This window comes from Haliotis rubra, unplaced genomic scaffold, assembly GCF_003918875.1.
Source record: "Haliotis rubra isolate DU_JTF1 unplaced genomic scaffold, ASM391887v1 Scf81, whole genome shotgun sequence".
Taxonomy (NCBI): Eukaryota; Metazoa; Mollusca; class Gastropoda; order Lepetellida; family Haliotidae; genus Haliotis; species Haliotis rubra.
In genome coordinates, this window is record NW_025767535.1 from 90,452 (window position 1) to 115,560 (window position 25,109).

The 25,109-nt window shown below is 40.7% G+C and overlaps 1 protein-coding gene across 1 annotated transcript; it reads left to right on the forward strand.

The window, feature by feature from the left end:
- The first annotated feature begins 2,798 nt into the window (after window positions 1-2,798).
- Window positions 2,799-24,064, forward strand: LOC124261801 (elongator complex protein 2-like). The gene is made up of 21 exons (XM_046696167.1): window positions 2,799-2,930; window positions 4,486-4,579; window positions 4,771-4,841; window positions 6,048-6,210; window positions 6,911-6,991; window positions 8,348-8,412; window positions 9,135-9,201; window positions 10,675-10,839; window positions 11,716-11,811; window positions 13,639-13,739; window positions 14,691-14,813; window positions 15,782-15,937; window positions 16,475-16,666; window positions 17,393-17,552; window positions 18,336-18,466; window positions 18,973-19,144; window positions 21,055-21,135; window positions 21,177-21,217; window positions 21,473-21,594; window positions 22,296-22,394; window positions 23,277-24,064. Exons 1-21 carry the CDS (start codon window positions 2,805-2,807, stop codon window positions 23,425-23,427), a joined length of 2,457 nt encoding a protein of 818 aa, XP_046552123.1. The 5' UTR covers window positions 2,799-2,804; the 3' UTR covers window positions 23,428-24,064.
- Window positions 24,065-25,109: the final 1,045 nt, after the last annotated feature.

A 25,109-nucleotide genomic window follows, 5' to 3' on the forward strand; every position in this document is an offset into this window, starting at 1 on the left:
AACCTGCATCATGTGCTGTACTTGGAGAAATTGGCAGATATAACTTGTGTGTACATTACCATTCAAGGTGTATTAAATATGGGTGCCGAATTATTCGTATGGACCAAAATAGATACCCGAATGCCTGTTATAAGATGATGAAAGCCTATGATGATAACGGAGGCACAAACTGGGTTTCACATGTTCGAATGCTTCTTTTTACTACAGGTTTCTCCTATGTCTGGTTAGCCCAAGATTGTGGCGATGTAAATCACTTCATGTTTGAGTTCAAACAACGCTGTATAGATATTAATATACAACACTGGAATAGTAAAATAAGAAACTCATCATTTCTTGTAAATTATAGTACATTTAAGTCGCTTCTTGAACCCGAACTGTATATTTCCTGTGGCGCACTAAACAAAGATCTTATGCGAATGTTGATCAAATTCCGATGCCAATCACATAACTTGAATATACAAAAACAACGTTTTTCAAAGATAATTGTCCCATATAAAGAATTAGTTTGTAACAAATGTACTTTAAACGTGCTTGAAGACGAATATCACTTGTTGCTAATATGTCCATTGTATAACCGATGCAGATCCCAATGTATTCCAGCCTATTTCTACAGCCCACCTTCAATTGTCAAATTCCGAGCCCTTATGAAGATACACAGTGTCACTGTTCTTAAAGGGATATGTATATTCCTGAAGCAAAACCTACGTTAAAATAATTGTATTATGAATTATATTTCAACTCTACACACCATGACAATGTTGTATTACCTCTTGTACTCTTGGCCACATGGCCTTCAATTCTGAATAAAGTGAAGTGAATAAAAATGTGTTACTGTCCATCGTCGACAGGTTTTAATCTTCCAAATGTTTTTTCATCTTTTATTGTATGGATTGTTTTCGTCACGATATGGCTGAGATATTGCCGATGTGACGTTAAATATTAACTCACTCACTCACTCACTATGAAGCCGAAAGAAGAGAATGTCTTCATAATAGCATTAGAAATAGCTCTTCTATGGACAATTTAATTAGAATTATGTCAGGTACTAAATGTAATATTAAGTTTGGCAAGGTTTTTACATAAAGTCTTTAGGATAAGAAATACAACAAATTATTATTAGATCTTCAGTAGGTATGCTGAAATATTGTTTGATAGTTAAGTGTAGCATCTCTATTGTTATTTTACGAAAGTTTTTTTTGTCTCGTCCGGTGACAAGATACCTGTAATATGACTATCATGAATTAAAGACCTTCTCCGTGGTGTAGTGGTTAGGGCGTCCGCCCGAAGAGCGGAAGGTCGCGAGTTCGATCCCTGAACGCGTCATACCAAAAGACGTTAAAATATGGTACTTGTTGGTCCCTGCCTGGCGCTCGGGATTAATGGGTACAACAAGGACTGGTCGGCTCGGAGTCAGTATAATGTGTCTGAGTGGGGTATTCATGCTTCTCAGTGGGCTAGCACTATAAAACCAGCTTCAGTCTGGGCTAGTACAAGCAGCCGCACATACACATACACAAGCATGCACGTCGTCATATGAGCGAAATATTCTCAAGCACGACGTTAAACCCAATTTCACCTCACCTCACTTGTTAAAACCCTTTTGTAATATTGACCATGGCCTTGAATACTCGAAATAAATTGTCTGTCTGTCTGTCATATTGCTGGAGTATTGCTAAATGCGGCGTAAAACCCAACTCACTCACTCATTTACTCAAGACGGATTAACCATTAGCATTGACAAGAAACTCCGTGATGGGTAGGGTGTTCGGATGATGAAATCGAAACACTAAACATGGCTTACGAAACCTTCCTGAATTAATGCACTTCACTCTGATCCTGATGTTGACGACCATAGACTGCACAAATATCAATTGATTACTGGCCACGTTTCCTTGTGATTGAGACCCAAGATAAGAATGGCACTCATGAAGAGCAACCTCCTAGTGGAAACAGCTTCTCCTCCTCCTTGTGGACTCGGGGTAGAATAAGTCCTCAGCATCCCATTGCTGGTCGTATAAGAAGCGAATTGGATAACGTGTTTGCCGTGGGTTGCGCCCCTGTGTCCATGTAGAACGTACGGGATTTTGATGGATGAGAGCCATCGAAGGCATGCACATCTCGACACTTTTTAGTGCTGAATGTGCACAATAATTCCTGGAAATAAAGATAAAGATTTTGAGCTGATAGTTCGATCTCGGCACATTTTTTATTTGAGAAAAGTACTCTGAACTGGTTAAAGCCCATGACCAAAACTTTAATCAAATATGGCGACCAAACGGTGCATTTTAGCGACTCGATGGGTCCTGGCGAAATTGTTGGGATTTTTATGTCGCATTTGCGCAAGAAATTTGGACGAGTAGTTTTGGAGACATGTGCTTTTCAAATTGTAATTTGGTTTAATTTTGAATTATCTGCCGTTTGTCCAAGAGCCTTGAGATTTTGGTGGGTGCAACTTCAAACTGGTGATTTATAACAACTTCTGATTGGCTCATGAGTAACGATTGGGACAGAAAGAAAGAGGAATGATAAATATTCATAAATAATAAATCAAGCAGTTACAGAAGGGATCTTGCCTTGCAGACATAGAGTCCTCACGTGGTTGCCGAACATAACCAAAACACTACGCGAAGCCCTTGCTTTACACCCACCGTGGTGCCGCTAAAAGATGGCGGATATGTACATGATCGTCAGTATTCATCTAATGAAGTTAGACGAAGGGAGTAGTCATTGTATACAATTTACACTACGCGGCGCTCCCTCGAGCTCTTCAAAAATAGAAGGCAAGAAAATCAATTCTATCCAAGATGGCGACGATAAACACATGTTATATCAGTTGCGGGTCCAATCGTACGCCTCAAAGTGCCGATTGGGGACGAAATAACTTGATTTGTTATGGGTCGTGTAGGGCTGTGGCTATCTACCGACCAGAGGTAATAATCTGATATATACTTCAAACTGGAACACTTACACGGTGCATAAACTGAGTCGAACTGACCCTTTCAGAATCACTCCTTTGACAACTGCAGACACGTATGTTCATAAAATATCAACAATAGGTTCAGACTTAAGGTTTCTGTCAAACTGTACCAGATTGTTTGAACGAAGTTGTGTTTACTTGGTGACACTTTCCTGGCTGTTATGTATTGCAGTGGTTGTAAACAGTTTGCAACTCTTCATTGCGTCGATATTCACGAATATTGCATCACAATATTGACCATTTGACAGATATATTGTAGGACAGGTAATTTGTTAGGTTTGGAAAGGGCGGAAAAATAGTTTCAAGTGGGTGGGGTGGTGAGTGCCGTGAACACAAATATATTTATGCCAAGTTCAGCTGAAGGGGTCGTTGTCGACACAGGTACTACAGATGTGTACCCTAGCCAAAATCAGCATACAAAAACATACCTTAAGACGTTTCCATACCCACTGTGTCGTTTTCTTGATCGAAACTGCCATACTGTTGTATTAGATGCATTTGATTGCGTTATATAAAAAAGGAATATACACAGTAACGGTTATATTGCGATGCCCAATGCGACTCGTAAACTACATACTGTTTCGGTTTCGGATTGCGGAATATGGACTCCTCCGCCTTTAGGGTACCGGGTACGTTTCTGTATTTTGACTTTGTTTTGGGTACATTTCTGTATACAGAAACGTACCTGGGGTATCTGTAGTACCTGTGCCGACAACGACCCCTTCAGCCCAAGTTAATAATATAATGTTTGGAGGATAATACAAAATTATTACATGATTGACTAAGGAGGGGCGGTGGGGTAGTCTAGTGGTTAAAGCGTTACCTTGTCACGGCGAAGGCCCGGGTTCGAATCCCCACATGGGTACAATGCGTGAAGCCCATTTCTGGTGTCCCCCGCCGTGATATTGCTGGAATATTGCTAAAAGCGGCGTAAAACCAAACTCAGTCAGTCAGTCAGACTATGGTAGTATAGTAATTTTCAGCACAATAGGGCTGATTTTTAAAAATAAATCATTAAATGTGTCAAATTCAAACCTGTGATCATATGTGACTCCAAGTATGTAGGTCGAGTGGTGAAAGTGTTTGCTTGCCATGCTGAATATAGTGGTTTTGATTCCCATCATTGGTGCAAAGTGCTATGCAATTTTTTGTGTCCCTTATGTGTTGCTACTGGTACATTGCTGAAATAAAAATCACTCACTCACCTTGCCATCAGGTCATGAAGTAAGGGCCGGTGGGGTAGCCTAGTGGTTAAAGCGTCGGGCCGAAGTCCCGGGTTCGAATCCCTACATGGGTACAATGTGTGAAGCCCATTTCTGTGTACCCCTTCGTGATATTGCTGGAATATTGCTAAAAGCGGCGTAAAACCCAACTCACTCACTCACTCATGCTGTCACATGGCAAAGAGATTGTTTCTGCCATAAATTTGATGATTTGCTGGAGTCTTCTTGTGATGATGGCATTCATACATGTGACATTTACAAGTAATACAACTATTTTCTACCCAGGGTTGGTCAACAAAACCTGCAAGTGTTATCTACACTCTCACTGGCCACCAGGACAGAGTCAACTGTGTTCAGTGGATATGGAACCCAGATAACAGTAAGTTGTACAAGTAGCTGTGAGGCCAAAATAGACAAGATTTCAATGTATTAGGAATCTTTGTATTCAAACAAGTAATTTTTGCTGTAAATTATTATATACTTGGGGTCAAGTATCGGCCTTATGAGCAGGTCAAGTAAATCCTCATACACATGTCATTAAGTGATCTGTTCATGTATTTCATGCACCAGGCAATGAGGATGAGTTGGTGTCTGGATCTGTGGACAAAACGGTCCGAGTATGGAGACAGGAAGGGGATGAGGTGAGTAGCAAGCTTAACGTTTAGCACTCACAATGTTCCAGCTATGTTATGAAGTCAATAAATAGTAGAGTCTGGAATAATCAAGATATTAATTTTGTGAGTAGCAATTTTCTCCATCAGGGTCCGAAGACATTCTATTTCTATCATGTTTGTTGGAAACAACATCAACCAACCATGCTGATTATAGATCAGAATTCATGATAATCTGTCAAATTATTGGTATTTGCTTTTAATAAAGAGACTGGTTAAAATTCATGAACTACAACATGTTAGAGGTAGTGGGGTAGCCTAGTGGTTAAAGCGTTCGTTCGTCACACCAAAGACCCGGGTTCGATTCCCCACATGGGTACAATGTGTGAAGCCCATTTCTGGTGTCCCCTGTCATGATATTGCTTGAACATTGCTAAAAACGAGTAAAACTTAATTCACTTACTCCAACTTGTCTTTTAAATCACAGTTCAGATGCTTATGTGTTATTGCTTTGTTTTTGGAGAAAATTATTTCTCAACCAGCCACACTAAATAGTCCCCTGAAAAGGCTAATTATAATCAGAGCTACAGATAACTTTTTGGGTCATTGAGTTATGTACTCGCTTGTGTTCATCTCAATTGGGTATCCTAATTTTCCTTTGAGTAACCAAATACATTGTACTCATCTCACTCAAACTCAATTGGGTATTCTGCCATTTTCCAATAATTTAAAAATATAATAAGGTTTAAATTTAAGTGTTTTTTATTTATATTTGATCTGTAATATGAGAATCGATAAGAAAAACTGCAAGTTGTCAAGTTCATATCCTGAAATAGAACCTCTCAGTATACCTCAGTTATAGTATCTATCCACCGGTACGCATATTAAGATTTGACATTTTTGTGTGTACGCGTGTAAGATCACATTTATTGAGTATTTGCAAAAATTAAAGCGTACTTGTACGCAATAGACTTAATAGGAATTGAGTTTTCACATAAATATTTGCGTAATTTACACAGATATGCAGCTTATCTGTACCTCTGTATAATACAACATATTTCAGTTTCAGGACTGTTTTCTCCTATGAAGATTCTTTCCTTGGTAGACTTGGAAACATTAACATTTACATTATCAGCAGAACATGGTAATGGTAATTACCTCCCCTTAAACCACCAAAGACAGGCATAGAAAATGTTTGGAAACCTACTAACACAGAAAATGCTTCCATGTTTCCAGTACAGCTTGACCGCCACCCTGAAGGGTCACACAGGGACAGTAAACGCAGTGGCAACGGTGAAAGTGTGCACCAACGTCATTGACAACAACTCTGCAACTGTGTACATTGCAACAGCATCAACAGACTCTACTGTCAGAATCTGGAGACGCGAGCTAGGAAAAGGTACTCCTAACTTGATCTTCTGTTTTTTGTTTCATCCAATTTTGAAATTCTAGTCAATCTCTTTCTATGTCCTATATGATGCTGTACAGAGCTGTGCCGACACATGTCATCTTATCTCAACTGTGTTGATCGATGTTCATGATATTGATCACTTGATTATTTACAGACTAATAATAACAATAATAATTCACTTATGTAGCACCTAGTATCCATCTGACAAGTTGCTCACTGGACGCTGTAACGAGAATCTGATTATTATTACCTCGGATAACCCAAGCTGCCTGTGAGGCGCTAGAAAGTTAATAGTCACATGACCTATCTCATCGGGTACCCATTTTCTGCTGGGTGAACAAAGGCAATTTTGAAGAAATTCACTTGCCTAAGGTGAGACCACATGTATCACATGTGCTTCATTGTGGGGCAGGACTGAAATCCTAGAAACTCTCAAGAGTCAAGCTGACAAACAGGGTCACCCATCCAAGGACCCTACCCACTCAGCGTTGCTTGACTACCGCCATATAGCTGGAATATTGTTGTGTTTGGCGTTAAACAACAGAGTTGTTTCCCTTAGACCTACCAGAAAGCTTCCACTTTGATTATGTATGGACATTATTCATCTAGTTGTTAGATATTTTTATATTTTATATTTTTTTAGAAGTGTTAAATATGGCAACTTCAACTGTTTATTGGTACTCAACAGATTTTGAAGAAGTCCAAGTGTTGACATTTGGAACTGGTTTTGTTCTGACTGCGGCGTTCTCTCTCATCCCAGACACTAATGGTAAGTGAGCGACAGATGTGTGAAGTGTCCAATCCAAATGTGAACTGTTTATTAGTGTTCGGAATCTGATGGGTGCTCATCATGCTCATATACCTGAGGATGTGATATGTTCAGGAGCTATCAAGTCCAATGTCAAGGACTTAGGTACCAGTGCAGGGGAGAAAACTCTCATCTTACTTCCTGAGAACACATCAGGTGAGGTGAGGTGAAATTGGGATTAACGTCGTGCTTGAGAATATTTCCTCATATGACAACGTGCATGCGTGTGTATGTGTATGTGCTGCTGCTTGTACTAGTCCAGACTGAAGCTGGTTTTATAGCGCTAGCCCACTGAGATACCATGCCGCAGTGAAGCATGAATACCCACTCAGACACATTATACTGACTCCAAGCCGACCAGTCCTTGTTGTACCCATTAATGCCGAGGGCCAGGCAGGGACCAACAAGTACCGTATTTTAACGTCTTTTGGTATGACGCGGTCGGGGATCGAACCCATGACCTTCCGCTCTCCGGGCGGACGCTCTAACCACTACACCACGGAGGCGGTCTGAGAACACATCAGCACTACAGTTACACATACTAGTGTTGTTGAAGTCTTGCAGAATGGGTACCATAATTGTTGAAATGAAACTACTGTTTTGAATCAAATACAAAATTGGTTGAACCGTGACCAGATTTAAAATGAACACTCACACAGTCAGTGTATTTACAGGGGCGGTGGGGTAGCCTAATGGTTAAAGCGCTGGCTCGTCACGTCGAAGACCCGGGTTCGAATCCCCACATGGGCACAATGTGTGAAGCCCATTTCTGGTGTCCCCGCCGTGATGTTGCTGGAATATTGCTAAAAGCGGCGTAAAACCAAACTCAGTCAGTCAGTCAGTGTATTTACATGATGAAACTGTTTATAAACTTTGGGATTTCTTCACATGGTGTTTCCTGTGTTATGTGTACACAGTAATGACTGTGCATTAGAAAAGAAAGTATCAAAATTAATTATTTTCTGTATAATGCACACCTCAGTCTACAGAGATAGGTATTTTGAGAAAAAAGTAAGCACTCTACACAAGAAAATACTGTAGTCTTGTCAAAATAGTACCGGATTTGTTGAAGTGATATCCTTCATGTCAAAGGTCTTCCATATTTGCTGAAATGATATCATTCTTGCTGAAGGCCGAGCGCCAGGCAGGGAGCAACAAGTACCATATTTTAACGTCTTTTGGTATGATGCGGTTGGGGATCGAACCCGCGACCTTCCACTCTCCGGGCAGACGCTCTAACCACTACACCACAGAGACGGTTTCAAACACTGGACCATCCCCTGATTGTTGTGATTCACCTATTGTATTCTCTTGTAGTTCCAGTACTGGCATGTGGTGCTGATGACTCCAAGATCCACCTGTATGTGTTGCAGGAAGGACAGGTATGTATCAATATAATTATAATAACGTGTACTGATTTTGAACTGATGAGGTGAGGTGAGGTGAAATTGGGTTTAATGTCGTGCTTGAGAATATTGACTGGATAATTCCATAGGGTGGAATTCTGTTCTATTCTTATAAATTAACATGTCAAAAACATAACATGATAGACTTTGTATATCAAACAGCACAAGCAAGTAATGCAACACAAGAACAGCCTATTATGAATACCAAGGTTATTGTAGTGAAGTGGACATGGTTTTCATTGATTTTTTTATGTTTAGGGAATCCAAAGCACACCTGCTTGATTAGCCCATCAGAGAATTACTATGCCAGATTGCCATAAAATTGTGTAACATCTACCCGTGAAGATCTGGGTTAGAATTGATCTGCTGTAACCCATGCTTGTCGCAGGAGACTAATGTGATCGGGTGCTCAGGCTCGCTGACGTGGTTGACACATTTCATTGGTTCCCAATTGTGTAGATGCTTCTGTCTCAATTATTTACAGACCGTCGCCAAATAGCTGGAATATTGCTGAGTGCGGCGTAATTCTAACCTCACTCATTCATTGTGTACATCTGGATGTTTGATCACTTACAGTTAACTTTGTTGACCTAGAGATTGTTTATGTACGACCCAATATTACGTTGGAAATAAGAGAAACATGTTATCCAGTAAAAATAGGAAATGTTCTGTGTGATCAACTTGAGATTTGTCCCCAGTTTGTAAAGAAGAGAGTCCTGACAGGCCACGAGGACTGGGTGAGGGGGTTGGAGTTTGCTGTGGAGGGTGAGTAGCTGCTGGTGCTGAACTGGACAATCAGAACATAGATCATTATCTTGCCTCACACATGAATGTCCTTTTCTGATTGGCTGAAGCGCTCTTCTATTATTTTCAATGTACCACGCTTACAAGCGAGTAACATTTTCTATGTACCCCGCTGGGAATGCTGAACTCATTTGGTACTTTGTAGTAGTAATTCTTTATCTCAAATAACATTGAATCACGTATGATGTACGGAAATTACCGATGTTTTGTGAATGCATGAATGATGGAAGGGAGATACCTCTAAATTTGTTTTTCTTGTGGACTGGTACTCCATACTATGATCGATACCCGTGCTTCAAACAGTTCAAAATTACCATTGAGGTGTTCGGTAAGATAAGTACGTTGTTCACTGCCATGAGTTGATGTACCCTCGATGTTTCTTTATGTTCGCTTCACACTTCGGGCTCAGGGAACATAAACAAACATCAAGGATACATCAGCCCATGTCCCCCTCGAGACCAGCGAACAACTTATATTGTTCGAGATTATACATTTTTTATAGAGATTATACATTATTCTGTGAAGGTTATGCATTGATCTGTGGACATTGTACATTGTTTGGGGTAGATTATACATTATCATATGGAGATTATACATTATCATATAGAGATTATCCATTGATCTGTGGAGATTATGCATTGTTCTGGGTAGATTAGTTCTGGGTAGATTATACATTATTCTTTGGAGATCATGCATTGATCCATGGACATTATGCCCTGATCCATGGACATTATGCATTGTTGTGGGTAGATTATTATGTCATCTGTGGGACTTATGCTTTGTTCTGGGTAGATTGATTTGTAAAGATTATGCATTGTCCAAAAAGAACTTGTGAGCAGCAGAGAAAATCATAGGAATAGTTTAACCATTTGAAGAGTTTTGATAATTTGCAGACCAAACTTTTATACTTGCAGATTTGACAATTTTATGTCATAAATAACCCTGGTAACTCCTTATGTTAACTGAAAACTTGCAACGATCTAATGAATGACCATCTCATTTTGATATAGCCCTAAGAATGTGAGGGACTATGAATAGTTTGGGGAATTTTCATATGAAATTTTATGATCAATCTGCACCTGTTTTCTTCAGTATATGTGGATAGATAAGATCCACCAGTGGAGGGATATGAAGCTGTGACACAGCTAATCAAGTTTTACTTTCCTTCCTCCCTGTGTGACCCATGAAGATCGAGGTTAGAGTTGGTCTTCAGTAACCCATGCTTGTCGAAAGAGGTGAATAACTGGATCAGGTGGCCAGACTCGCTGACTTGGTTGACACGTGTAATCACATACCAACTGCATAGATCAATGCTCATGGTGTTGATCACTGGATTGTCTGCCCAGACTTGATTATTGACAGACCGCCACCATATAACTGGAATATTACTCAGTGCGTCGTTAACAAACAAACAAACCCTTCCTCCCTGTGTAGATGATGGAGACCTCTTGCTGGCAAGCTGTTCTCAGGATCACTTCATCCGCATCTGGAGGCTGGCTAGACGAGACAGCAACACTGGGACGACCTCCTCCATCAGCAGCCTCTCGCTGGACGAGGACATCAAGATGAGGGAGAACACATTTGCTTTTCACCACAACGGTGAGTTTTCACCACAACGGTGAGTCCTGTCTCACCACAAGAGAGAGTCCCTGTTAGATTGTCATATCGCAATACATCGACAATCAATAAATAACCTGGTAATCTGAGTAGAAAAAGGCAAAATCTCTGTAACCCAATTAATTTGGAATTGCATGTGTTAAAATGTGAAAATATATACATGTAATTTCATTGTACCAGTACAAGATGGTTCTTGTTGTTGCCCTGCCTTGGGGATAAAACAACTACTAATCAGGTCAGAGTTCATATATGAAGGCGTATCCTAGTCTCGCGGTACTTACGGATATCGGCTTACAAAATAACACAAACAAATCTTATCGAATGAATGCTTGTTCGTTTTTAAATGAAAGGCCTTCTCCTCTATCATCTGCATCTATCAACTGCCAGATCCATCAGGTGAATTACCATTTGTGAGCCCGGTGATAAACAATGCCATCCGCCATTGACGACATGAGGCTTCTCCCATTCTCGCAGTATAACGAGAAAGTAACGTTGTCGAGTGCATGGAAGAGCAATCCTGCCGGAAAGGGCGGGGAAAAGTTATGATATGTCCAAGTTGGTATAAACTCACCAATATTCGTGACATTGCAAAATTTTGATCACTTGCTCGGCATCGCGCATCGGCGATATCGGCAGAAAACGTGTTTACCGCGAGAATAGGAAACCCGTGAGAAAAGGAGACGGACCTATGCTTTGTCTGTGCGAGAAATTTAAAAAAAGAGGTTGCACTAAGAACCCACCGACTTTGGAAGCTGCAGTGCAGCTTTTTCTCCTGGCAATACATAACAAGTTTTATTCAAGTGTTATGTCATCTTGACGTACATGATTTGTGAAATCAACCAAGTCACCATTTTGCAGATGTTGAGAGATTTCTGGCTGTGAGTCTGGAGTCGGTTTTGAGTGGTCATGAAAACTGGATCTACACCGTCAAATGGCAGCCCCAGCAGATGAAAGGTACATATCTGAGTAGCAGGGAAAGAAACCTTTCAAAATTCCCCTCTAGACCACAGGACCAGTGAGCGGACAATAATTAGTGGTCAGGGCTCCAGATAATGGCCGTATCGGCGTATGTACGGATAGAAAATATGCACGATACGGTATGAAATAATTTGGAAAACGTAGCAGATACGCACGACGACAATGGTCCTAGAATCATTTACAGACGTATGTATCTGAAAAAGTATTGTTTTATTGTTTATTGACCTGTTTACACAAGAATAGCAACGTTGTGGTGCATATATGACACGAAACACAGGGTTACTGATATGCCATTAAATTCCATTCAGTACTCTTAAGATTTTCCAGTACTCCTATATTGAAAAAATAGTGGTGCTGTCTGTTCTTCACTGGTCCAAAATAACATTCAAAGATTTGCTCAACTATCAATACAAAATTCATTGGCCACCAGGACCACTGCAAACACATCATGTAATGGTCCTGATGAAATTTTACTAGCCAGGGACCACAGGACCAGCGTAAATTTCGCACACTGGAGAAGAGAGATGTCTTATTGCTTACAAGTGTGTTTCTGCAGTACTTGGGGGGTAAAGTTGGCCCTTCCATTTATGACACCACTCTTTGTTCACAAGACTTAACATAGTGTGTATGGTTTTACATTGCTTTTAGCAATATTCCAGCAGTATCATGGTGGGAAATGGGCTTCACACAGAGTGAGTGAATGGGTGAGTGCGTGAGTGAGTGAGTATGGCAGAGATGCCAACTCATACGATTTTATCGTATTTGTTACGAAAAAACAACACAAAATACACGACTACAATATCAGTAAAAATATTCAAATTTTAAAAAAATACAATAAATTATATTATTGATAGCATATGTACCATACACAAGAAATTGCAGCCAAATTTTATTCCGTATCAAGCAATATGTGGGTACTTACTACTGATTTAGGCGAGTACAATGTTAATATGAAGTTTTTAAAATATCTATATATTCTGTGTTAATTATGAAAATTCTTTGGAAAGGGTAATACGAATTATTACATCAGTTTTTAGCCATACTAATTGGGCTTAATTAGGGTTGGCATCTCTGGTATGGTTTTGTGTTACTTTTAGCAATATTCCAGAAATGGGCTTCACATGTTGTACCCATGTGGGGGATCAAACCAAACAGACTCTCCGCTGATTGCCTCTGCCTCCCTTCCCAATAATCATTCCCAGTCTCTTAACCAGCAGAATTGTGTTTACGAAAAGTGTAGAATTTTCAATAGCTTCCTTGAATGTTAAGCAACCAAAGTCGTAAATTTTCACCAAACTTATCTATACATCCTCTATGGCACCCGTGAAGATCCATGGCAGAATTGTTCTTCAGCAACCCATGCTTGAGGCAACTAATGGGATCAGGTGTTCAGGCTCGCTGACTTGGTTGACACATGACATTGTTTCCTGATATCATTGTAGATCGATGCTCATTGTGTCAATCACTGGTTTGATTAATAATCACTGGTCGATTATTTCCAAACCGCCGTCATAGTGCTGGACTATTGTTGAATGTTCAACAACAAACAAATTTCCATCACAGAGTTAGAATTGGTCCCCAAGAAGCATGTTCAAGGCAGGTGACTTGGTAAAAATTGTACCCTTATACACAAATTTTATGGAAATATACTCACAATATCAATCACTAGTTTGTCTGGTCAAACACACAGAACCAAATGCAACTGCAGATATGTTGGCATGCTTTTGGTTTATAGGGAGGGGAGATCTTTGGGCAGTGAAATTCAGTGATTCTGCGACTTGAATTTAAAATGTCTGTTGCTAGGCAACCGGTGGCACCAGCCAATGACTCTTCTGTCAGCATCAATGGACAAGACAATGATCGTGTGGCAGTTTGACGTGGCAGCTGGAGTGTGGCTTGAAAAGGTCAGTGTTGTCTCTGTGAAAGTTATATCATATGCTTGACCATGTTAATATTCACTATATCTTTATATGGGATGTAACATTGTACAGGCAATGAGAGAAAATCAGTAGAACACAGTTACCTCCCCTTGATGAAATGACGGGTTATCATGGCATGCTTTGATAACATTACAATTTGTGTTACTTTCTCTGTGTCATCAGACATTTTATTGAAATCTAATGGCCACGAATCCATTGGCTTGGGTTTTTAGTTTGAATAATGGTAAGAAGACGTCAAAAGTCAAAATAATTAAAACAGACAAGTTCAACTCTCAACCTGAACTATGGTCCTCCTTTAAAATTATGTCTGGTTAAAAATTTAGTGCGTGTTCACTTATCTTGGTTGGGATATGGTGGGGAGTGGTCTTATAGTCTTCGCTTATAACAAATTTTGCTGATCTCATCTCATTGCACTGCCGCCAAATATGACTTTACTTGCAATATGCAAGACAAGGCCCAACTTCCAGTACCAGATTTCCTGTGATAAGCGTTTATTCAAGAACCAGTTCTGGTTCGAAATTGCGTGGCAAGACCGGACTTAAGCTAGACCAGACCAAGTACAACCATGCTTGGCTGTTACAGCTGCTGACAGTCGTAATATTTGGCTAATTTGGGGATGATTAGATCGGATATTTGTTATTACTGCAAGGATTATCGGTTCCTTACTGTCAACTGACAACCATGAGACCATTCGAAAAGATATGAAATGTTGTTTGTCACCGGGAGTAGTAAGGTCTCGCGAGGTGCTGTGACCTACTTACGGGCCCTATAATAACTGGCTGTTCAGTCATCAGTTCCTCAGACGGCTGTGTACTGATTCTTCTCAACAGTTTATACGATGAAAACATGAGCCAATTGTAAACTGTCATGTTCTACTGGTGACTGCAACATCAATGGATGATCGTGTCGCTGTAGGTGAGAGTTGGTGAGGTGGGCGGCAACAGTCTGGGTTTCTATGGAGGACTGATGAGCCCTGATGGTCAGTCCATTCTAGCTCACGGCTATCACGGAGCTTTCCACCAGTGGTCGTACCAGCAGGTAAGAGCTTCTCACATGTGACGGACCCTAAACATATCATTGCCTTGTACTGTCTTGTTGTTTCAACTTTCTCATTATGCAGAAAAGTTAATGTGGATGTGTCTTTTAAAGCAGTTAATGATTGTTGGGTTTTTACCTGCAAAAAAGATCATGTTTTATTTTATCAGTTATCAGGGGTAATACTTGAATTCTAAAACAAATAATAACTCAAGTTTACAGTTATGTTGAAGTTCTTGAAACCAGATTTGTTAAGACTAAAACATTACATGCAATCAAATTCTCAAAACAAGATTTTAAAGAATAAGTTGAGGTTCCTGCTATAGTTTTATTTTGCTAACTGGTAGATCTATGTTCATTTTAAGAAACTTTTTGTTGTTAGATATATAATATTGAATCTACTCTTTTATCCTGAGCATGAAATTTTCTGGTTTATTACCCACGAGGGTGAAAATATCAGGGTTCATATTTTTCATGGGGTGGTGGGGTAGCCTAGTGGTTAAAGCGTTCGCTCGTCATGCCGAAGACCCAGGTTCAATTCCCCACATGGGTACAATGTGTGACGCCCATTTTTGGTGTTCTCCGCCATGATATTGCTAAAATATTGCTAAAAGCGATGTAAAGCTAAACTCACTCACTCACTCATATTTTTCATACTATGCCGTAGGGCAAAATATCACTTTGTCATGGTGACGTGATGTCATGAACAATGCTATGACGTCACGTTACTTCTATGATGTTGCGTTATACATGCGGCGATGGGGAGTAGCCAGCCTATGTTTAGAGTAGATTTGGGTTTATTTTCCTCAATTTGACAGACACTATTATATTTGTGCCTATAATATCCTCTATATATGTTATGAAGATATTAGACCACGTCAGTGTTTAAATTCAGTTATGCAATTAATTAACCTCGCTTGCAGTGGTACTTTTTTAATTCCACTGAGTTTCTAATTACTCATATGCTTCAGTCGACCTTGACATGGGTGTCGACCGTGACCGGCGGTGGTCATTTCGCCAGTGTGCAGGATGTAGACTGGGATCGAGATGGGGGAGAGTTCCTGGTCAGTGTGAGTGAGGACCAGACAACCAGGATCCATGCTCCATGGGTGTCGCCAGGTAGAGAGGTAGGTAGTGGGTGTGATGTAGACTGGGATCGAGAGGGGGGAGAGTTCCTGGTCAGTGTGAGTGAGGACCAGACAACCAGGCTCCATGCTCCATGGGTGTCACCAGGTAGAGAGGTAGGTAGTAGGTGTGATGTAGACTGATGTGTGAGTGAGGACCAGACAACCAGGCTCCATGCTCCATGGGTGTCGCCAGGTAGAGAGGTGGGTAGTAGGTGTGATGTAGACTGATGTGTGAATGAGGACCAGACAACCATGCTCCATGCTCCATGGGTGTCGCCAGGTAGAGAGGTAGGTAGTAGGTGTGATGTAGACTGGGATCGAGAGGGGGGAGAGTTGGTCAGTGTGAGTGAGGACCAGACAACCAGGCTCCATGCTCCATGCTCCAAGGGTGTCTCCAGGTAGAGAGGTGGGTAGTAGTAGTTCAATACTCGTTTCATTTTGAAAATCCTAAGTATCGATGTATATCACAAGTTATATTTTCAAATTTGATTCATGTTTTTCAGTATAATACTAAATTTACTCTACACTCAATTCCAGACATGTTGGTACGAGCTGGCGCGACCCCAGATCCATGGTTACGACCTGCAGTGTCTGAGCATGATCAGTCGGTACCAGTTCATCTCTGGTGCCGATGAAAAGGTTGCTCGAGTCTTCCATGCCCCGCGAAACTTCATTGACAACTTCTGCCAGATCTGTGGTGTTCCTCTTGACTCCGAGTTGAAGAAGAAGGTAAGACCAGGATTAAGATACACTGTAGCCATGATTTAACAGGTTTCCAGGACTCTTTGCTTATTGAATGTATATTTGTCGATCGGCAGTTGTCAAGCTTTATGACAGAGGGTTGTAAATAATGAAATCACCTCTATATTAAACCAGTGATTAATATAATTAGCATGTTGTCGTCTTGTGATTACATGCAGCCAAGTCCTGTGAGCGAATGACTGTGGTTTTACATCGCTCGTAGCAATATTCCAGCAATATCGCAGCAGGGAACAGCAGAAATGGACTTCACGCTTTTGGGAATCAAACCTGGGTGTTCAGTGTGACGAATGAATGTTTTACTGACTAGGAAGCCACCCCCCAAGAGCCGTATGGACTGATCCATGTCATCACCTCTTAGTCTTTACAGCATCCATGGTTTGCTTAGGGTCTAGTCATTTACCTGGTGACAGTCACAAAGAAATTTTGAAAGACTCTTAAGGATACTCATGAAAAATAATACACATATTTTGGGAGGTCATAAAAAAAATGGGCATTTCCCTGTGAAATACAAAGTGCTTTTGCATTTTGTCTTTTCAGGAAAATTCATGAAAACAATGTACTAGGACATGGGAGAGTCATCCAAAATATGAGAAACCTTGAGGAGAGTTGCTACACTGTAAACATTTGTGCATGGAAAAGTCTGAAACCACCCCACTAAACCTGTCCCTTGAGTCTGTGTGTCTTATTTTCTAGCCTGTGTCCTCTCTGCCAGAGGGAGCCAGTGTTCCTGCCCTGGGGCTGTCCAACAAGGCAATATTCCAGGGAGACGACAGTCTGAAGACAGACAGAGAACTACAGCGCCACCCTAACGAGCAGTACCCTGATGTGTACTTTACACCTGTAGCACTCACTGGTAAAGTCACGCATGTAGCAATCACAGATAATATCTCACCTGTAGCCAATCACAGGTAATGTCTCACCTGTAGAATTGACAGGTAATATCTCACCTGAAACACTCACATGTAGTTTCACCTGTAGCCACTCACAGGCAATATCTCACCTGTACTTAGTAAGGTTTTAGGCCACGCTTAGCAATATTCCAGCAATACCAGAATTAGCGTTTACTCATTTTACTTATGTGGGAATTGAACCTGGATCTTCAGCATGGCAAGCGGATGCTTTAAGCATTATGCTACCCCATCACCCCCCTGTACTTAGTAGTGGTGGTCCAATTAATTGAAATAATCGAAGATTGGTCGCAATGACTAAACAACCAAGCAATCGATCATCTTTTCTCATAATCGAACACAAACAATTCTGGAACACTTGTTTGCATTAACAATATTTTTCACAAGGTTGGTTTTGTCTGTTACATTTCATAAACATTACAAGCTCGTTCCAAGTCAGGATTGAATTTATCTTAAAGACTCCAGGAAATTTATGTTCCTAACATACTAGTCATCCTTTAAAGATGTTAAATTTGCACATGTATTTTGTGGAATTTGCAAAAAGACTCATAAGAACTACATGTTTTTTCTTTGTTGTTTGTGCAGTAACAAACATAACCAGAAAAATTTGATACATGATGCTGACCAATTATTTTCGATGATTGATCGGTTGTAATGAACCAATCATCAATTAGGAGATTTTATCCAATTCCCAACACTATTACTTAGTGACCTCATTTTCTTTCCAGCACCACCTAGTGAGGAGAATCTGCTGCAGAACACGCTATGGCCGGAGACACAGAAACTGTATGGGCATGGATATGAGGTCTTTGCCCTGGCCAGCAACCCAGCAGGGACAATAGTCGCTACAGCCTGTAAGGTGAGGGAGACTCCCAGATGTCTAGAGGGCGCTGTTGTATCAAACTTTAATATTGGTGATATAATGTCAGGTAATTGGAACTCTTACACTTAAAGTGTCGAAGTTCATAAATAATTGTGATGTGTGTGTGTGTGTATGAGCATTTTACACAATCACCGGTCTACTGTTTCCTGTGAATTGACCTGTGAAGATTCATGTTAGAATTGATCTTCAGTAATCCATGCTTGTCGTAAGAGGCGACTAATGGGATCGGTGGTCAGACTTACTGACTTGGTTGACACATGTCATCGTATCCCAATTGTGTAGATCGATGCTCATGCTGTTGATCACTGGATTGTCTGGTCCAGACTTGATTATTTACAGACCACCGCCATATAGCTGGAATATTGCTGAGCGTGACATTAAACAACAGATAAATAAACCAACAAATAAGACATTCCCATGCGACGTTACACAAAGCTCACTCACTCACTCTATGAGAACTATATAGCTACCATCTCGTCTAGGCCTCTAAAGCTGAGTTTGCCAACATCCTGCTGTGGGACACGTCCACATGGAGACAAATTGCTTCACTAGAGGGCGCCACGCTTACAGTCACCCAGCTGGCGTTCTCACACAGCGGACAGTACCTGCTTGCTGTGTCCCGAGACCGGACATGGTCACTGTATCAACAAACAGGTAGGTCAAACCTCCACACACTGACCCTTCTTTTGGGAGGGGTAAAACTTGTCTACTTGTTATAGGGAAGGGTTAGATTAATGAGGGGTTAGAATGATGATCCTGTGTTTTAGGAGGGCTTAGATTGATTGCTAATTGTTTGGGAAGGGGTTAAATTGATAATCCTTGTTCTAGGTAGGGGTTAGATTGATTGCTAATTGTTTGGGAAGGGGTTAAATTCATAATCCTTGTTCTAGGTAGGGGTTAGATTGATTGCTAATTGTTTGGGAAGGGGTTAAATTGATAACCCTTGTTCTAGGTAAGGGTTAGATTGATTGATTGCTAATTGTTTGGGGTCAGGATATCTCCTTGTTAGGAGGGGTTAATGGATATCTCCTTGTTTTAGGGAGGGGTCAGATTGATTATTAATTTATTTGGGAAGGGTTTTTAAGGGGTTAGATTGATATCTCCTTGTTCTAGGTAGAGGGAGTTGATTGATATCTGAATCTTGTGTTTTTAGGGAAGGGTTAAATTGATGATATCTCCTTGTTTTAGGGAGGGTCAGATTGATATCTCCTTGTTTTAGGGAGGGGTTAGATTGATATCTCCTTGTTTTAGGGAGGGTCAGATTGATCTCCCTTGTTTTCAGATTGATATCTCCTTGTTTTATGGAGGGTTGATATTTTGTTTTAGGAGGGTCAGATTGATATCTCCTTGTTTTAGGAGGGAGGGTCAGATTGATATCTCCTTGTTTTAGGAGGGTTAGATTGATATCTCCTTGTTTTAGGAGGGAGATTGATATCTCCCTTGTTTTATGGATATCTCCCTTGTTTTAGAGGGGTCAGATTGATATCTCCTTGTTTTAGGGAGGGGTCAGATTGATATCTCCTTGTTTTAGGGAGGGGTCAGATTGATATCTCCTTGTTTTAGGGAGGGTCAGATTGGTCAGATTGATATCTCCTTGTTTTGTTTTAGGAGGGTTAGATTGATATCTCCTTGTTTTAGGAGGGTCAGATTGATATCTCCTTGATTTAGGGAGGAGGTCAGATTGATTGTTTTAGGAGGGTCAGATTGATATCTCCTTGTTTTAGGAGGGTCAGATTGATATCTCCTTGTTTTAGGGAGGGGTTAGATTGATATCTCCTTGTTTTAGGAGGGTCAGATTGATATCTCCTTGTTTTAGGGAGGGGTCAGATTGATATCTCCTTGTTTTAGGGAGGATTGGTTAGGGAGGGGTCAGATTGATATCTCCTTGTTTTAGGGAGGGTCAGATTGATATCTCCTTGTTTTTAGGGAGGGGGTCAGATTGATATCTCCCAGATTGATATCTCCTTGTTTTAGGGAGGGGATTGTGTTTTAGGGAGGGTCAGATTGATATCTCCTGTTTTAGGGAGGGGTCAGATTGATATCTCCTTGTTTTAGGGAGGGGTCAGATTGATATCTCCTTGTTTTAGGGAGGGGTCAGATTGATATCTCCTTGTTTTAGGGAGGGGTCAGATTGATATCTCCTTGTTTTAGGGAGGGGTCAGATTGATATCTCCCTTGTTTTAGGGAGGGGTCAGATTGATATCTCCTTGTTTTAGGGAAGGGTCAGATTGATAACTAGTTCAATGACCCAGATTGAGGGGTTAGACTGATGGCCCTTGTTCTGTGTAGTTAGGTTAGTGGTTTCTTATTCTAGGGAGGGGAAAGTTAAACTGATTTTCCCTTTTGTTTCTTATCAAAGTTATAACTTGCCATGTAATATTTAATGACAATGTTTATACTTTTTGAAAGTTACACTTATGATATCACTTTCGCACATATAATAATAAAATGAGATGTGGAGGAAGGTGTAGTGTCAAAGTTGTGATGACTTTGATCATGATATATCATCATCATCATCATCATCATCCAGATAACTTTTCATATTGTATCATGTTTTGCTGTAGGTGAGATGTGGGAGCGAGTCATCAGTGTGGACAAGAAGAGGTCACATTCCCGTATCATCTGGGCATGTTGCTGGACACACGCAACCCCCCAAAAACATATGTTTCTTATGTTATTAACAAACAAGACATAAGTACTACATCACAGTGTCTCAGGGACAAGAAGGTACAGTCAGCTCATATACGTTAGTGCCAGAGCAACTGAATGAATAATCAGTCAATCAATCGATCTCATAACATGTGACCTGTGTGTACTCATTTCTAGATTGGGGATTTTGTCCCTCGACAAAACCCTACTCATGCATGCACTTTGGGTGGGGGTCCAGTTACCATGGTTAGTTTGGACAGGCCTTACATTCGGAGCATCAGTTTTTATGCATATTTTTGTGAACTCTGAATGAACACCTGGTGTTATTTACAGGCCATGGTGTGGTCAGTGTCCAGTGTGACTGGGGAAAGCCGGGCAGCTGAAGCAGTGTCCGGACTTGATCTGTCCGATTCTGTGACTGCAGTCGACAGTGCACCTTGTACTGTCAGAGGCCAGTAAGTGGGATAACAGACAAACCTTCATCAATATTGGATTTTCTTTAATATTAGATGTCAGATCTGATGGTATTGACAGAAGTGATACTAGTAATCTGAAATATTCACTTAATTTCACTGAAGATTTTGTGTTTCACTTTCAGAACACAATTGGTCTGAAAGTCCATGTCTGTCATCATGCATGTAACATGACGGATGGTTTGTCTTCCTCCAACAGCGAGCGGTGGGGTAGCCTAGTGGTTAAAGCGTTGGCTCGTCACGCCTAAGACACAGGTTCGAATCCCCACATGGGTACAATGTGTGAAGCCCATTTCTGGTGTCCCCTGCCGTGATGTTGCTGGAATATTGCTAAAAGCGGCGTAAAACCAACACTCAGTCAGTCAGTCCTCCAACCTTTGATTGGCAATATAGTAGTTGGGAAGTGCAATACAGAAAAATTTGTGTATAGCAGCTTCTACGGTACAGATTTGTTTACCATTCTAGCAGGAATTCTGTGTCGAAATGTCGCCTCACAAACTAGAGGAATTTGTTATTCATAAATCTGTCAGTATTGTTCTTCCAACAGCTTGATATGTTGCTCATTCTGTCGACCATTGGTTAGCCATTTGTTGGCTATGATGATATAGCTTGATTTCAACCAAAATTCAGTCAGCAAAATGATTTTAGAAAATAACCTATATTTTCTGTGTTATGATCTGCAGGTACCTGTTTGCCATTGGTCTGGAGAGTGGCCAGATTCTTCTGTATCGGTGGTATGCCAAGGACGGGAGCTGGACGTGCTGTCACACTCTCACACAATCGTATCCTTTACAGAACATGAACAGTACCTGTCACTACGGACACATCTCTAGTAACTACTTCCACCCTATTGATCATAATAGTCTGTGACCACTTTCTTGTGAAATGTCTGTCCGTCATGCATGCCTTAACACCATTTCCATAAAAAAATTACCTTTTTTCCTTTCCACCATTTTAAAATTTTCATTTAGATTTTACTGAACTCCAAAGATGAGGAAACAGAAAATCCACAGTTTGTAATGGACAACCTTTCCACCAGTGTTTTTTTAAAGCCTTTTTCTTGCTTGTCACTGTTCTTCAGTATTTTCTCAAACTGTATCATTACTGTTTGGATGATATCACCAACCTCATAAGGTGCATTCTGATTGGTCCTTCAGAGTAGCATAGGAAATCCGATTGTGGTGCATATATCCAGAGACAGATGGAATGTGATAAAAGCTGTGTAAAACTACAGTCACTCAATCTTCTAAAAGTACTTGGGGTGGTGGGGTAGCCTAGTGGTTAAAGCGTTTGCTCGTCACCGAAGACCCGGATTCAATTCCCCACATGGGTACAATGTGTGGAGCCCATTTCTGGTGTCCCCTGCCGTGATATTGCAGGAATATTGCTACAAACTCACTCACTCTGTACTTGGGGAAAACTATAAGGTGCAGTGGGGGGTTATGGATAAGACTGACTGAGGTGCACGGGCAATATTCCAGCAATATCGCAGTGAGGGGGACACCAGAATGTGTCACATAAAAGACATCATAGATAAAATAAGATTAATATATTTCATTTAAAAGTGAGGTTTTGGGTTCCAAGATCCCTAAATCAAGTAATTAATTGAAAATCAAGTATTAAAAAAACCTATGATTTGATAATGTTACTTCCCTAGCAACCAGAAATGCTCATCATCTAGCAGTGAAGAGACTGCGATTCCGTCCTCGACCTGGTCAATCTGGATCATCAGAAGCTGGTTCCTGGTTGCAGCTGGCCAGCTGTGGTCTGGATCATGCAGTCAAAGTGTACAATATCAACATCAGCAAATTATGATGTGTGTGTATCCCTGTGTAAACCTGTCAGACACGACCACTGTCAAGTGATGATTCTCTTGATAAGCTATTTGTTACAAATCACCAAGATACTTCAGCTCGGGTATATATAATGGTGAGAAGTCAACTGAGAGGTGAAGGACACATTAGCTATAAATGGCTGTGATGTTGAAGGAGTGAAGGTCAGACCTGATCCTGAGGACTTGAAATGTGTATCTTCTGACTGGTGACCTTGAGAAAAAACAACTGTGACCCAATTGCTGGTGCTGTCAGATCTGGGTTCCAGAAGCAGTGTAAATAAACATAGACCTAACATCAACCACTGGTTTGTCCAACTCAACAATTTATAGGCAACTGTGATAGAGCTGCAAACTGCAGAGAATACTGTCTAGATACAGCAAGTGCAGAGAATACTGGTTAGATACAGCAAGTGCAGACAATACTGGCTAGATACAGCAAGTGCAGACAATACTGGCTAGATACAGCAAGTGCAGACAATACTGGCTAGATACAGCAAGTGCAGACAATACTGGCTAGATACAGCAAGTGCAGACAATACTGGCTAGATACAGCAAGTGCAGACAATACTGGCTAGATACAGCAAGTGCAGACAATACTGGCTAGATACAGCAAGTGCAGACAATAAGATAGACAATACTGCAGACAAGACAATACTGGCTAGATACAGCAAGTGCAGACAATACTGGCTAGATACAGCAAGTGCAGACACTGGCTAGATACAGTAAGTGCAGACAATACTGGCTAGATACAGCTGGCTAGATACAGCAAGTGCAGACAATACTGGCTAGATACAGCAAGTGCAGACAGTACTGGCTAGATACAGCAAGTGCAGACAAGACTGGCTAGATACAGCAAGTGCAGACAATACTGGCTAACAGTATGGATAACACGTGTGACAAGACTCATCATTTGTCACTGGTGCAGATTGTTGCTGACATTATTGACCACTGGTTGTCCAGCACCATCGCTTGTGATAAAGTCGTCTACTGTGTAAAATGCACTACCTCACAAAATAGTGTAGAGAATAAGGGAGAGATTCAAGATTGTGACGTCCTGCTCAAAATGATTTTCAGAAAGAAAGACAACACGAGAGCTATGCCAGACCACAGCAAGGAAATGTTTCATCTTGCACAATAATTCAGTACTTCATCTTGTGTCATGAACATCAGGGATGACAATTTCATTAGTTATTTATTTGCCTGAACTGTAAAATCAATCATAGTGAACATATTGCATCTGGATACATAAAATGTAATAAATCTATTGCAAGACATGCATATATAGTGACACTTGTTTCTTGCAAACATCTATTGGTATAATGAGAACCACTAAATATTGGTAGCCATGATCATCAATTTCTGAATCTGGATTATTACATAATTTCAGATATATGTTACAGTCAGATTGTGAAATCAGTCATTTCGTGAAATGACTAAGAGGATCAGCCATTTCGCTATTGGCTATATAAATAGGTTTGGACGTTTCCATCAAATTTGATGTAAATGTGCTTGATAACGATTGCCAATGTTCGTGATGCACGAAACAAATCATCAAAACGCATTTTGTGGCCCGACTCTCAGAAACACAAAACACATGTCTTAGTCGGATATATGGGAAAGATCGTGCGAAAAATCAGTACAAATGGCCTGTCCAACACGGCAA